Source organism: Agrilus planipennis, unplaced genomic scaffold (assembly GCF_000699045.2).
Source record: "Agrilus planipennis isolate EAB-ADULT unplaced genomic scaffold, Apla_2.0 scaffold55, whole genome shotgun sequence".
Classification (NCBI taxonomy): Eukaryota; Metazoa; Arthropoda; class Insecta; order Coleoptera; family Buprestidae; genus Agrilus; species Agrilus planipennis.
Window position 1 is genome coordinate 712,999 of NW_020438918.1, and position 15,749 is coordinate 728,747.

At 31.6% G+C, this 15,749-nt stretch overlaps 3 protein-coding genes across 3 annotated transcripts in view; 2 read left to right on the forward strand and 1 right to left on the reverse strand.

Annotated features, from left to right (window-relative positions):
• The window catches only part of LOC108736922 (brachyury protein), a 25,365-nt gene extending 17,747 nt beyond the window's left edge, over positions 1–7,618 (forward strand). Inside the window, exons 2-5 of the mRNA XM_018469535.2 lie at positions 4,904–5,083; positions 5,472–6,004; positions 6,797–6,964; positions 7,033–7,618. Coding sequence (XP_018325037.1) covers positions 4,923–5,083; positions 5,472–6,004; positions 6,797–6,964; positions 7,033–7,544 — 1,374 coding nt within the window. The 5' untranslated portion in view covers positions 4,904–4,922 and the 3' untranslated portion in view covers positions 7,545–7,618. The remainder of the gene's footprint in view (positions 1–4,903; positions 5,084–5,471; positions 6,005–6,796; positions 6,965–7,032) is intronic.
• A 379-nt stretch (positions 7,619–7,997) lies between these two features.
• LOC108736910 (probable serine/threonine-protein kinase DDB_G0282963) overlaps positions 7,998–15,749 on the forward strand; it is a 27,918-nt gene continuing 20,166 nt past the window's right edge. The window contains exons 1-2 of the mRNA XM_018469521.2: positions 7,998–8,165; positions 8,313–8,440. Coding sequence (XP_018325023.1) covers positions 8,084–8,165; positions 8,313–8,440 — 210 coding nt within the window. The 5' untranslated portion in view covers positions 7,998–8,083. The remainder of the gene's footprint in view (positions 8,166–8,312; positions 8,441–15,749) is intronic.
• Positions 8,465–15,701, reverse strand: LOC108736913 (RB1-inducible coiled-coil protein 1-like). The gene is made up of 7 exons (XM_025973735.1): positions 15,276–15,701; positions 14,826–14,990; positions 14,560–14,733; positions 13,998–14,145; positions 13,758–13,938; positions 13,536–13,695; positions 8,465–9,293 (listed from the first exon to the last, which is right to left on the reverse strand). The coding sequence occupies exons 1-7, from the start codon at positions 15,474–15,476 to the stop codon at positions 8,520–8,522; spliced, it is 1,803 nt and encodes a 600-aa protein (XP_025829520.1). The 5' UTR covers positions 15,477–15,701; the 3' UTR covers positions 8,465–8,519.

Consider the following 15,749-nt stretch of genomic DNA (forward strand, 5'->3'; position numbering starts at 1 on the left):
ACGCCATCTGTAGCACGATGCTACATTTTAGGATTACGTATGCTCCAACAAGGTCCACTTGTGTGGATATCTACTTGCTGAAAACGAATCCCGGCGTAGCCAACCTCAACGTGATAGGCACGTTAGCTTAATCGAATAAAATAATTCGAAGTGGTCTGTATTTTGCCAAAACTGCCAGACGCGGATCGCGATTTCGATCTATTTGGATCTCATCAGCGCGTCGCAGACAGCTCCGACAGAACACAGACCAACTTTTACCTGCTGTCTTAACAGTGCGTTTTCGAAAATACTACAAATGGCGCAGAAAACGCCATCTGTAGCACGATGTTACATTTTAGGATTACGTATGCTCCAAAATGTAGCATCGTGCTACAGATGGCGTTTTCTGCGCCATTTGTAGTATTTTTGAAAATTCCTGGATATTATTTAGGAGTGCGGATGCAGAAGTCCTTTTTAGAGGGGATAGTTACAGAAAGGTTCATGGGCTTTAAAACGTTTAGATTATGCGTTTATGGGTGTATTTATCCTTTAATTTAATGAAAAAAGGTTTTAAAACACTTCAATTATAGGGTTAAGAGGTTTAAATCATTTCGGATTTATATTTTGGATTATTGGGTTTTTGAATTTAGCGGGAGTTTGGGCAATCAGCCCCTAATACTATTTCTGATAACATACGACTTCAATAAAATAATTGTAGTTATTATCACTTAATAGATGTTATACTTATTGATAACTAGCAGATGAAGATAACTAATTCTAATTTAATAAAAAAAACTAATCAAATTCACCAAAAAGTAATCCACACTTTCTTACGACTGGTCTTGAGAATATTTTTTCGTTTCGTAGCACATAATCTCATCAAAATTTTGGATTACGATTTGAATTGAAACAGAAATAAATTTGAAAAACTATTTCATATTTTACTAATGTTTTATTAAAAAGAGTACTAATTTATTTTTCGTTTTCGTCGGCAGTGTTTATTCTTAAGGTGAATTTCTGTTTCCTCAATCTAATCATAAAATGCATGTTTGCCACTTAAAGTACTTGTTTTCGAATCGATTAAACTCTCTAAAATCCTAGATGAATTAGAGTGCATTGCTCAAGTTTTATTGAGTGTTATAGGAAAGTGAATTTGTGTGTGTGAAAATCTTAATGGACTAAATTGAAGTTGTATAATCAATGTTTTATCTGCAGTTCTCAAAATGTCAAACAGTCTACATATAATTAGAAGCACATTACATGTGATACAAAATCAATTTAATAAATANGAGATGCAGACAAGCAGAAATTGAGCATGTTGCCAGCATCGGACTTTAAATATTTCAATATTCTAAGGGATTTAGTAATGCAAGACGCTTGTTTAAAGATATAATTCCAAACAGGCGGTTATAAAGCCTATCCTGATCTTTTGCGTATCTAAACAACCTCTTACCGCAGCACCGCTTGCTATTATTCGGTTTTCTTTTTTCAGTTTGTCAGTACTGCTCCTAAAGTATTTCCTAAATTAACAAGGGCATGTTAAAAACGCATCAAATGACTACAGTCCCAAGTGGAAATAAGAAAGAAGATACGTCCATCCTCACAGATAGTTTATTGTGGACTTAGCCAATTTTAATCGTCCCAACTATACCTACAATTCTTAATAAAAGGTGGAAGAAGAAGTAAACCTTCCCTTTTCAATTTAAATTTTCAAGAGTATATCATTACTAAAACTAAATAAACTAGGTTTTTTAATACCAAAAGCTTTTGGAATACGACTCTGTATTGTGCGTATGAGGTGTAGACGATGGACACGATGGAAAAAAAATTACAAGCTTTTAAGATGTGGTATCATAAGCAGATGATGTTTATTGTGTGACAGAAAAGGTTAGAAATGAAGAGTTTTTGAAAGAATAGAACTTCAGAGGACGCTATAGAAGTCATAAAGAGCTCGTCAACGATGTATTAGAAGCAGAAATAGGAGTATACGTGGGCAGAGGAAGGCTTAAATTAGATTACTTTTCGCATTAGCATTTTAGTATTTATTTTATGACTAACCTAATATAAAAGGATAAATAACGAAATGAAAACCTACTGGTAGATTTTCGGCGTATAAAACTAGTAAATATAAAGCAATCAGGAGGCACTGACGTATAAAAAGAGCTTTTCATACGTACATACGTAAAACAATATTGTGAAATTTTCTCATTAATACGTATAATTAAGAGGAACTAGGTGAAACATTTTAATAACTATTTAATCCAAAAGAATACTTGGTATGATTATTTCATATTTTGGTGAATTAAACATAAGTTGCCACCAGGCCATTTGTGGTATTTTCGAAAACGCGTTGTTAAGACAGCAGGTAAAGGTTGGTCTGTGTTCTGTCGTAGCTGCCTGCGACGCGCTGATGAGATCCAAAAAGATCGAAATCGCGATCCGCGTCTGGCAGTTTTGACAGAATACAGACCACTTCGAATTATTTTGTTCGATTATGGTAACGTGCCTATCACGTTGAGGTGAGCTATGCCGGGATTAGTTTCAGCAAGTAGATATCCATATGTTTAAATGGACCTTGTTGGAGCATACGTAATCCTCAAATGTACCATCGTAGTACAGATGGCGCTCACCACGCCATTTGTGGTATTTTCGAAAACGCACTGNTTATCATACCGGAAAGATTGCATGTTTTATCCATGATTTTACTAAGTTTTCAGATACTTATTCGGTTTTGCAAAAATTATAATTTTTAATGAATGTCGCTGTCGGTTCATTATCAATTCATCCCATTGTTATATTTCAATTTTATTAGTCTATTAGGTCGTCTTGTTTTCATTCATTCATTTTAGCTATGACCCCTGCAGGTGAAGGACACAGTGTGCTTTGATGAAAATAAGAAATAAACAATAATTGATTCAGTTAATCCCAAAACCTTGAAATAGGCTTTTTCGTTTTAAATTTTCAATGCCTATAGTTGCTTTTTAATGTGTGAAGATTAATTTTGGTTAAATTAAATGAAGAAAATCCGAATTATAACATTATAGGTAAAATCTAAATGAAGTAAATAAGTAAAGTAAAACTTTTAAGTACTTATCAATAACAGTATTTTTACCCTAACTGAAAATCTATTTATGCACTCATTTTTTTTTACATGAAGTCAAGCTTTTAAAGATGTATGTTGCAAGGATAGTAATCTGTCACTTCCTTTCTTCTGAGTATTCTATCGAATTGCCCTTATTAGATACAGTGGTATAGAAACGTTAAATGGGAGTGACTTTTCCATGCTTTCAAAAAATTCGAAAGTTATAAAAAGCAATAAGTGGATATTTCATCTTCAAGTGAATTTAATTATTGCTAGTCTATAAACTTTATATGTACCTATGCGTTTCAAGCTAAATTCTCTGATATATATTCTGATATCATTGCATATTTTACTAACTATTAATTTTTCTTAAATATAAAAATCTGTTCAGATTGCGCAAATCATAATTTAAAAATATTGTTGAGTTTTACTGATTCGAGGCTTTTCGTTTTAAGTTTAAAAAAATTTTAAAAAACTTCATTTCTTTATAAACATAATCATTAAAATTGGTTATACGATTATTCATCAAATTTCTGACTAATAATTTTTTTTTTCAAAATTGCACTCATATACGTAGTCACAAATGTAAACGGAAGTTATTAAAATAAAGTTGTAGAATAGTTGACTAAAAAGGCCGAAACAAAAAAAACAACAAATTTTTAATTTTGTTTTAAATGGATTAACAAATCTCTTGTGACATTATTACTACCTGTTGATTAAGGGAATGAAAATACTTTTGGTTGGTCATGGAGTCCTTTAAGACCGGAACACCCAAGGCGGAAATATCCGTAAACACGAGAACATGAAAACTAACAAAAAGTCCCTTAAAAAACTTCATATTTCCGAAAATAATTTCGAATTAACTGAAAAAATCACTTCCACTGTCGCACCATGTCATTGAGTCACTAGTTCGTTTTATCATTGTCACTGTTCTCTCCACCACTCTTGGAAGTGTTATATATTTACAACATCGCTAACGACCGTGTCCAGTTGTTTAACGTATTTCTGCATCTGTTGCAGATGATCAAAAGATTTCGGATTTTCGAGATTGCATTATCGTGTGTCAACGACGAATAACAAGAAGTTACGTATCTCTTTTTCTCTCTCCGTCTGAAAGATTAGAACGAGTACTTTGAAGTCCAATATTTGTTTTTCTTACTAGACAAAAGATACATGATACTTCTTGTTGCATTTCTGGTAACATTTCTGTTCTTGTACCATCACAAGTGCCTTCTGTCACGTAAAATGAAAGGATTGTCTATTAGTTTGCATACGAATCTGCCCTAGTAATTCGATAAAATTTAATAGGTAAATCGTTTTGTTTATAAACAAAAATGTGCCAAAAATTCATCCCCTAAGGTAAAAAAAAAAATTATATTTCAAAAATATGGATTAATTTTATCCATTTTCTGTCTCATAAAAATTTACATTTNATTATTCAAAACATTAGCAAATGAGCGGTATTCCCAAACAAGACAACCCTTAGCAATAAAAGACATAGAATTAAGGTGTACCCCGATATAAATACCTGTTTATTTACCTGTTTACATTATTCTTTTGAATCTCTTAAGAATCACTATCTTTGTCGAAATTATGATAGCAAATTGTTTTGTTGTTAAATAAAAGTGGTATTAAACAAAGTAAAAGTGTTGCTTACTTAATTGTTTGATAATATATCTACATTTTAGTCATGTAATAAGTTTAGTAAGAACGTATTACAAGTTTGGTGTTTGTCAAATATTAATTTTTTTTGCACAAAAGCCTCAAAAACACAACAGTGTTGAAAATACAATAATCTTCGTACAAAGGGGGTTGTTTTTAAGCAGTTATTATATTTAACAGGAGATCCTAGCTTCAGCCAATGGCACAGCACATACTTTCGGCTGTGGAATCAGAAATTTCTTCTGGAAAGAACAAAGGAGATCCGACAGAACGAGACATGTGTGTATCGTTGGATGATAGAGACTTATGGGTTCGGTTTCAGTGCTTTACCAATGAAATGATTGTCACAAAAAATGGCAGGTAAGAACACAAAAACGAGTAAATTTTTTCTAACACCAACTTACGTGGTAGCAAGTACCCAGTAGCGATTACTGACAGTAGATGAGTGGAAAGGTTTTACCACGTTTTGCTCAAAAAGCTTTTTCTCTGAATTATATGTAGTTCTGTGCTTCAAGGTTCTTAATTTGGTTTATCCTAAACTTCCTACTACCTGTTCTCAATATTCCTACTATCTTTACCGCATTTATATTGCTAGACGACCAAACTCTAACCCATTTTAACTTCACGTTATGGATTAAAACTCATAAACCCATTTCTGAATTCCTTGTATCCCTGATGGATCGTACGACATTAGTCTTCCTAGATCCTCTTTCTTCAAAGAAGAGATTGAAGCGCTCTTTCTTTTCAGGCGAATGTTCCCAGTAGTGAAAGTTTCGGTAACAGGTTTAGATCCCAAGGCGATGTACACCGTTCTATTAGAATTCGTTCAAATTGATAACCACCGTTGGAAATACGTAAACGGAGAATGGGTACCGGGTGGTAAAGCCGAAGTGCCGCCTTCAAACCCAATCTACATCCATCCAGAATCTCCTAATTTTGGAGCCCACTGGATGAAAGAACCCATTTCCTTTGCTAAAGTCAAACTCACCAATAAATGCAACGGAAACGGGCAAATAATGTTGAACTCGTTGCACAAATACGAACCAAGAGTTCACCTTGTCAAAGTAGGAACAGAACAGAGGAGAGTTATGACATTTCCTTTTCCTGAAACCCAATTTATTGCAGTGACGGCGTATCAAAACGAAGAAGTAACGTCGCTAAAAATTAAATACAACCCCTTTGCAAAAGCCTTCCTGGATGCTAAGGAACGACCCGAAGGGGTTTACAACCAAAGAGATTACTCCCAGTCTTATGGTCAACAGCAAACCCAATACTCCCAATGTAAGTAATATACAAAAAAAATCATTTTTTATCCAGTTTAAATAATAAAAAGTGTAGTGTAAATTAGAAACAATAATGTTTGATTAAAATTAACTCATTAATTCGGGAGTGGAAAGTAATACAGAAAAATAAACGAAAAATAGAATTTTGCGTTTAATATAAATAAAGAATTATATTTGTAAGGGGTCGTTTATAAAATACGTCCGCAAATAAGGGGGAGGAAGGGGTATTGCTTAGCGTGACGAGAAATGACAAGGGCGGAGAGTGGTCTAAGAAAATGTGACGTTCGCAGTTCACCAAATTTATTTTATTGTTTTCCTCAACTGGACAGTTCTTAAAATTTTTCATTACGTTAGAAAGTCATTCTCATTTCTATTTTTAAACACAATAAATCGATTAGTGGTTTAGCTTTTGTGACGGAATGTTTGTTAGGGGATGATCGCCGAAAGTATGATGTAACGTGGCGAACGGGGAGGGAGTGTTCCAAAAGGGCGAAATAATGAGTGACGTATTTTATGGATGACCCCTAAGAGTCCTTGTGTAAGGAATTCCATACATTTTACTTTTCCCCCATATTATCTTTACATAATGCTATTTATAGTTAGTAACGTCGTCCTTAAAAAAGAACAAATTAAATTTGTTAATAAAAACCATTCAGAGCGGGAATAAAACAGATGTATTTGACGATAATAATGACTTCTCAATATTGACATAAATATTATCCAAAGATCGTATGCAAATTTTTTGTTATTTAAATATGTAAGTACATCTATATTTTTACATTTTTTTCAGACGGATCTTGGTTATTGCCTCATCAGCCGATTTATCCTACAGTTTCCACAGTTCCATTAACGTCTTGTGAAAGGTACTCCTCCGGTTCTCCTTTAAGAAATAACCGGTATTCACCTTATCCGTCAGCTATTCAACAACGTCCCAAATCCGCTTCAGTATCACCACCTGGTAATCTTCTTTTTAGTTTATTGATAAATCATCTTTTAATAAATCCGTTGTATTTATTTATTATTTAGTATACAGCCCTCCCGATCACCTACAGCAAACCACCCAGGTTTATAGCGGTTCTGGATCATCTTACTCCACTTGGACAACAATTCCTCAACAAGTTCCAACTACCATCATGAGTTCTTCAATTAATTGTTGGTCTCTAACGTCTAGTCCACCCCCGCCACATCAGATATCGACCCCTGTGTCTCCCAATCAGTCACCCACTCATCAGATATACCAACATGCACCCATTTCAAATTTAACGAACCTTTCTTATCCAACGTATTACAACCAAGACGTAACGTACACTCATTATCAACCCCCTGAGTATGTCCCATTGGTAAATAACGAGGTAAGTTCATACAGTTCTTTGGTAAACGAAAGATCAACCCCAACAGCTTATACAGAAGAAGTTGCGACAAGTCTAGAAAAAGTATCTGAGTATGATGAGACTGGACCAGGTCAAAGGCAGCCTGACTCACCCCACTCAACGTCAAGCACCCCTAGACACGAATGGAGCACGCACAGTAACATTTAGATTGTTATTAGCCAATGAGTTATTATTTATGTAAAATAGATGTCTGATTGAGTTATTGTTACCTAATTATAATAAAGAAATTGTACCGTTGTCAACTTCCTTATTTTCATCTATTTTAATTTTTGTATTTAATAACACTTACTTGCCGAAACCTAAGCACAGCTTATTTTATTTATATATTTTTGATTTTTGTACAAAATGATTGCTAATTAATTAATTTAACAAAGATTTGATTTAAAATCTAACATTTTTGTTTCTAAAGTAGTCACTTATTTGATTTGATTCTTTTATAAGAAAGTTTTAATCACCCTGTACATTGTAAAAAAAATCTTACCCGGGGATTCCCAGTAAACCTAAGACACGTTTCAGTTGTGGAACACAACTATTCATTATTTGAACTGAGCCTTCTTTATGAATGGAACACTGCTTTTCAGTTCGTTGCTGTCCTGTCACTTTGTTTGTCAAATGTCAAAAGTACGGTAATCAAAAAATCAAAACCTAATGGGTATCTGACGATTTGTGCGAAAATTATACATAAAATGGCTAGTGTAGGGTTTAGGTGGCTCGATATTTTAGAAAAAGAATTTGATAAGGCATTCGTCGATTTGGATTTAGCTATTGGTACGTATATTCTTCAACATTTTTACATATATAATCCCATGATAATGTGGTGGAAAGACTTTTTAAATTATCTCATTTTTTCCCTTGAATAACAAGATTTATTATTCTATTTGGATTATTGAATTCTCAAGAACGATTTCTTTACAGGGGAGTTAGAAGGAGATGAGCCTGATGTTGTTTATAATGTCAGACAAAAATTGTGTACTCTCAGCTCCTGTTTTGCTCAACTTACCCATAAGGCACAAACAATTTTTCAAAACAGCGCCAAGATCGAGGTAAGTCATAATAATTACACGTAAAAGGCCAAAGACATTTTATATACAAGTTTATTTATACATGAAAATATGTACAAGTTTATGTTAAATCTTCTCCTAACAATTCTGTGATTAGATCCAGAATATCCCTTTGAGGATATGTCTCTACTAAATCTTGATCTTCGTTATCCAATTCTGATCTTCCTGTAAAGTCTTTACTGTTGAGTGTAGATTCTGCCATTTCTAAGTCATAATCAGATCTGTTAATTAAATATGGTTCAGTGTTTTCATCTACAGGTTCAGCTTGAGAGTCGCTAACACTTTTACCAAATGTAGGTTTTTTTGGTGACTCTACTAAAATTTTAATTGGTTCATTGGTTGTCGTTTTAGACTCAGTTAAATTTAAGTCATGTGTGGTATTTGATTCTAGATCAATCGAAAAAGTATTGTTCATTTTGGCTTCTGTATTATTTTCTGGGGTAGTAACGTTATAATCATCAGAGTTTTTAGTCTTAATTGAATCATCTATTCCAAATCGAACGTCGATTGGAAAATTAACATCTGGAAAATTTGTTTCATCAGAAGTGTAATTGAAAGTAATTTCTGTGGTATTGTTCTCTGTTGTTAAATAATCTTCACTTGTAATAAAAGTGCTATCAGTATTATTTTTACTATCAGTTGCATTAAATTTAAGATCTAAATCAGCACAGCTTAATGAAGTTGTGTTATTTAAGAACTTTAGTGTTTTTTCCAAATTTGCGTTTACCATTAGCAAAGTATTTGCTAATGTTACATTATTAAGGAACGTTTTGTTGATCGTATTTGCAAAATTTTGTACCATTCCTTCTAACAGTCCATGTTCTTCGTGCATAAACTGAAAGCATAAACAAATTAAATTAAATTTAAAACTATAAAGATAAATTGTTCTTAATATAAATGTTTTATATGCATTTTATTGTGCAATATTGTTTTTATTAGTAATTATGATTTAAATAATAAATACATACAGTTCATAAAAATTATTGCCCATCAAAAAAAAAGGTCGTTATTTATTACCTGTTTTATAGAGTATATTGTATTACTCCTATCGTCAGATATTTTCTTCGATAACANAAATGTGACGTCGATGATATGGCCGTTTTATACGCATATTAAACAGCCTCCAAAAAATAATTTATTTTGCTTTTATTCATATTCTTACAAAGTGTGCTGACTTGCCTCGCTTTTTGTAGGTGTAAATTTATTTTTTCATTCCGATAAAATTACCTACTTTAAGTTTTATGAGATTGTTTTGCATTAAAACGCTAGTGTATGACGGTCGGTTTCGATTCGTTTTCGTAACTAAACAACGAAAAATTAAAGAACATACATCGATTTATTAGGACTTGTTCTATTTGATTAATTTCCACTTGATGCGCGGCCGTAAAATTGTGTTGTTATAATTATTGTGCATCAATTCCATCTAGGTTCTCTTGATGCTGACCGAAAATTTCCGTAATTTTATAGACACACACCTGCTTATGTAGTCAAGTAGATTTTATGAGCCACTAGACGCCTTTACTATGAATATACGTATATAAATCGAAGGCGGCGTTGATATATCAAAAACAATCGACGGTTTGCTTTTAAATTAATTGAACCTTTCGTCTTTGCGGTAATAAAAATTTACTTGGCGATAGATAGATTTTTAACCTTTCAAAATAAAAGGTTTTCTTTTGTTTTTTTGATGATGTTCTTAAATCGCTTAGAGGTATTTTCTGCTGTCTGGGTCTGTCACTTTTTTATATTATAATAATAAAACAATTTCATAGTCGTAAATAATTGCGCAAAATTCTTTGACTAAATGTAGGAAAGCTCAATCATAGAATTAACTGTTTGGTTTAATAAAGTTGTACCTAGCTATATCTGACTACAATAATATTGTAAAATGTATTCCCTACAAAGCAAAAGTACGCAAAAGGCAATAAATTTGAGAACGGGATAGCATTTACGGGATTTATTAAATGAGAAGTAGAACTTGAGAATTTTTAAGGGATAAAGAACTTATCTACCCACCACTAAATATGATTTAGATCACATCCTCTAACTAGACATTTGCTGCGAGCTTTTGGAAAATAATATATATTAATATTGTTATTTTCTCTGTAAGACCTATTTTATTGATGCGTGCCTAGGCATTGCATATTTTAAAATATAAAAACTAACAAGGGGCGAAATTCTAATTGTACAGAAACATTTACAAACGTTTTTCAAAGCTTCTCCCCTGTAATCAAAACGAAAATCAGGCAAAAGCTCATTATTATATGCTGTTTTTTTACATAACAAAAAGCGTTTTTGTCTCGTCACATATATTCTTCTTTGAAGATTACATCTAACTGATGCACATTTTAGAACCATTAAAGAACTGTAATTTTTTCATAATTACTAAAGTTCAAAATAAATTAATGTAACGACAAGGCAAATACATGTATTTTGTTGTGTTAGAAATATCTTTTAACAAAAACGTTATATTCATCAACTAACCATACAAATGCTTGTAAAAATACATATATTTATTTTCTAAAGAAGTAGCAATGTGGCGAAACAGTTGAAATATCAACAACGAAATGTGAAAATATGTATTAATTTACATTAAGGAAATTATAATAAACATCCTTATCACTAGTGTCTGAGTTTTGACAACAAAATGAAAACACGTTGGACTGCCTAATTGGCTCATGTTGTAAAAACAAAACCTTAAAGAGTTTTGAAAGAGTTAGTTAGTCGGTTCAAAGTTAGTTTTACGGTTTACACCTCATAACTGTGTCAATGCATATTGCTTAGTGTTCGGTTAAAAACTGTGATTTGCACCTTTTAATTATTTAAATTTATACAGGAAGCTCGCGCAGATTGTTTACCATATGATTCTGTAGTAATTAGTACCAATTAAAATGAAAAGAACTTGTTAGAAGTATTTGAAACGTTCTTTTTTCGGATTTAACTTCGCAATTAATGGTTAGTAAAGCAATCATCGACTTGTGCTAATGTTTTTAAATTGTACAGGTGTGGACTGTAACGGAAAGTACAGACGAAATTGTTTAATTACCTTTTAAAATGTTCAAAAGTAATTACAGACACTAAATACAACGCATATATGTGTTAATAAAATTACATTCAATATACTCAGGTATTTCGCTCAAATTTTTAAATGCTGTTTGCCTAACGCCTGATGACTGATTTCAGAGCTTTGTCAGGCTTATAAACTGAAAAATTAAGTGTTGATGTAATTGAAATAAGAATAAATATAGTTATTTTGTTATGTTTGTTTTTAACCTTCAATGCCAGTGCACTGTTTCACATTTAACACCTATGTATGGTTTTAAGACAAAGATCGGTACAACAATTCCTATTACGACAAATAAATAGATCAGACGACCATTTGTGCGANAAAAAAAAAAATTATATTTCAAAAATATGGATTAATTTTATCCATTTTCTGTCTCATAAAAATTTACATTTTTTGCTTCGTTTGCCGCCCTGGCTTTCCATTTGGGGTAGCAATTCTCACCCAGAAGGAAATGCTGTACTTTCTTCCCTTGTTGCGTAATATGTTTCTTTATTTTGGGGCGGAAATTGCGCCTATCAATCCTCGTCCTTTGCAGACCAAAAAGCCAATCGTAATTAGTATTAATTTTTGTCGCTTTTGTCTTTGAATACAGTGGATTAATGTATATATAATGTACTGTAATCGAAAGATTATCTGAATTCTCCATTTCTTCGTGGTTTATACATATAATTGAAGATAAGTAAGAGTTCTCATTAAAAAAAAAAGATAAGATATAAAGTGATTCGCTTTGCTTTTTATTTAGTGTTTTTTCAATCGGTATTCCCAAAAGATAAAGAATCTCTTATAATTACATAATTGAATACTGCTATGCGTAACTTCTTGAGTACACCCCTGTATGTTACGTCAGTTTGTCTATGAAATTATTAAAAGATAGTGATATGATATCAATTTCTAAATTTACATTAGTGATTAACAGATATAAGAAAATATACACTACGTATTGTAATTTACGATTAGTGCAGTCATTTTCTTTGAATTCTGATTGTTAAACATTGTAAATTTAAATGTTTTCTGACCCAAAAAAGTGTGCAAAATATGTTTCTTGAAAAAGAACGACGTTGATTGATGCAACCGATAAAAATAACTTTTCGTAAGTTCAACATCTGAATGCTTTTTTCTGATATTTTGGTTATTCAATATATTATGTATTTTCTTTTATGTCACAAAACGAAGAAGTCACTTAATAAAACATGTTCCAACTCTTTTAACAACAATCAATTACTTTGTTTCTTCACAATATTCTCTACTGACAACGAGCAAGCTTTTGGTGTTTACTGCCTCAGTCGTATATGAATTTATAGATTGTGCGTCATGATAATTTTCTGGAACTTTATGAGAGCATATTCAATTTTCCTTAACTGCAATTCATTGAACGATTACTGAACCTGTTAACGATAACCTTTTAATCATCAGTTAATTTATGGGTTCGCATAATAACAGCCACTTGGGAATTACGGAAGAAATCAGAATTTAAACAGTTTAACACCATTATTATATTGTTTTATTACGATTTTGTGTAAAGCATTTTAAATAAAGTCTCAATTATTAGTGTTTACTGTGTGACTTTATTAACGAACAATTCGTTCATAAAATACGTCACTCTGAATTTTACGCTAAATCACACATTCAGCGACCCCCTTACAAATACTACGTCACAAAAACTATTCCACCCTCCTTATAAACGATTTCTTGCGATGAAAAATAGCAATGAGAATGAAAAATATTAAGAAGTACCGAGTTAAAAAAAAAAGTTAAAAAAATTGGTCTGAGCACGCTTTGGTCGGTGCTAATACGACTAACTTCCCATTAGATAATACAGTTATTATTGATTCCGTAACTTCATTGTTGTGATTAGATTAGAACGTATTTTAATTAAATTGTTTGTAATTAATTCGTTTTTTTTTNTTATTGTGCAATATTGTTTTTATTAGTAATTATGATTTAAATAATAAATACATACAGTTCATAAAAATTATTGCCCATCAAAAAAAAAGGTCGTTATTTTATTACCTGTTTTATAGAGTATATTGTATTACTCCTATCGTCAGATATTTTCTTCGATAACATATTAATCTTTTTAGCCAGTTCATATAAATGTCTTCTGATATACAAATCGTGAACAAATAAAGTACTTTCCAACTTTGTAATATCTTCTGGCTTTAAAGTTGTTCTGCAAGTAAAGTAGTTTTTGAAAAAAAAATATTTGAAAACGTTTAGCCCACATGTGCTTACTTATTTTCAAATGTTTCAATCATTTTCTCCAATACGAAACTTATTTTTGTTTCGATTTGCGACTCATCCATTTGCAACTTATAGCAATTTTCTGAAAATGAGTTTTGAGCTGAAATAAGTCTTTTAAAGTGTTTGTCAATTTTATTGTTTATCTCTGTAAGCTGATCATTGTCCGAAACATCTAAGAAAAAATGCATTAAAAACAGTAATCTAAAAGTTAATGTTATTATTTTAAGTTACATTTATTTGGACTTTTTCTGCCGACTCTTAATTCTTTAAAATTATTTTGGTGTTCTTTTCTGGTTTCGTTGACTAGTAAAACGACATTCTCAAGTGATACTTTAAAACGATCTAATGCTTCATCCAGGTTGTATTTCATATCTGTAACCTGTCGTTAATTATTAATTAATATTGTTGAAGTATTTACAAGTTTAATATCTGTACTTAAATTATTTTAAAGCTATACTTATTTAAAAGTAATATTTTTTTTACGTAAACTTTTCGCGTTGTTATAAAAATGCCATTTTCAGTAAAGCAATATGCCAATTGTATTTTAATGAAAGAAATATAATGAACATTCTGAAAATTCCAGTTGCTTCATTGCGAAAGAATTAACATTTAAAAATCAAAATACGTGGTGGCTCGTACATTATCGTACATAGCTTATCATTTGTTTTTATTTCAATTATTCGCCAATTATAAGTACAATAACAAGTAGGAAAGAATGTCTACCTTTCATGGCTAATTATTTTTATTTTTAAGTGTTAGATTGCAGAGAAACTAGATAATTCTTCTGTCGTACCTTGTTTGTAAAATCGTTAATACTGATTTCAATGTCTGCCTTATTTTTGTCCAGAGCTATTCCAATACCACTGCAATTTGAAAATGATTCATTTCCGAGACTACTGTTTTCGTACAATAATTTAACTTCATTGAGATGGCCATTTGTTGAAATTTTAGTCTGATTCGAGAGGCTCTACAAATCGTTTACATAAAATGTTGTATACAGTATTTTCAAAAGGTTTTTCCAATAAGAAAAATAAAAACCTGTGAAGGAAATCAATATACCTTTATATGTTCCTGCGTTTTGTTAAGTAAATTATCTTCTACCGAACTACAAACTTTTTTTAAGTCTTCTATTGCATCTTCCATTTCTGCGGCAGTTTCTTCGTCACGAATGTATAATGATTCATCGATTTTATCTAATTTTTTGATCACGACATCCCTGGTATTCTACAAAAATATGACATCAAAAACTAACGCAATAAATGTGCAGCCAAAACTAACAGCAAAATGCTTTGAATGTAGCTCAAATTTTTGTTAATTCGTATTTTTTGTTAACTGTCCAGGGTTCGAGATGTGAGAGAATAGAAGATAGTAACTGTTTTTTTTTTAATTACAAAAGTTTTTCATATCTACTATGGTATTAAAATTTCATTGCACCCTATACAGTTGACTGAAAGTTTCGTATTTATACGTAATATATATGATACCATTTAGGTATACGAAAATGCCCACCTGAATTTTTGTAGCTACCAGGTCCATATTGCTTTCTATAATTGAGTACTTGTTACTGACTCTATCGAATGCAGAATCAATTTTTTTTATTATTCTGTCGGCTGCGATATCATCTTTGAAATTTTTGTTACTGATATTCTCCGATACCTTATCTAAATCAATTTTTATCCTCATTTCTATCCTCAATATTTCTTTTTCCATTTTGTCCAATTTCCTCTCGTAATAGGCGAGCTTGCTTTGTATCGTCGCCGAGTGCAAGGAACAAAACTGATCTAAGTTCTGAAGTCGAATGTCGATAGAATTTAGAATCGCATTTAAATTCTGAAATATTGACAACAATCAATTTTACTTTATTGTTTAAAGTTTTAATTTAGTAAATAAATTCAGTAAACAAATACTACTTAAGTACACGTATGTATATCTATATATTATTTTCTTGGCTTGAAGATTCCCGGATATTAAAATAAAATAATT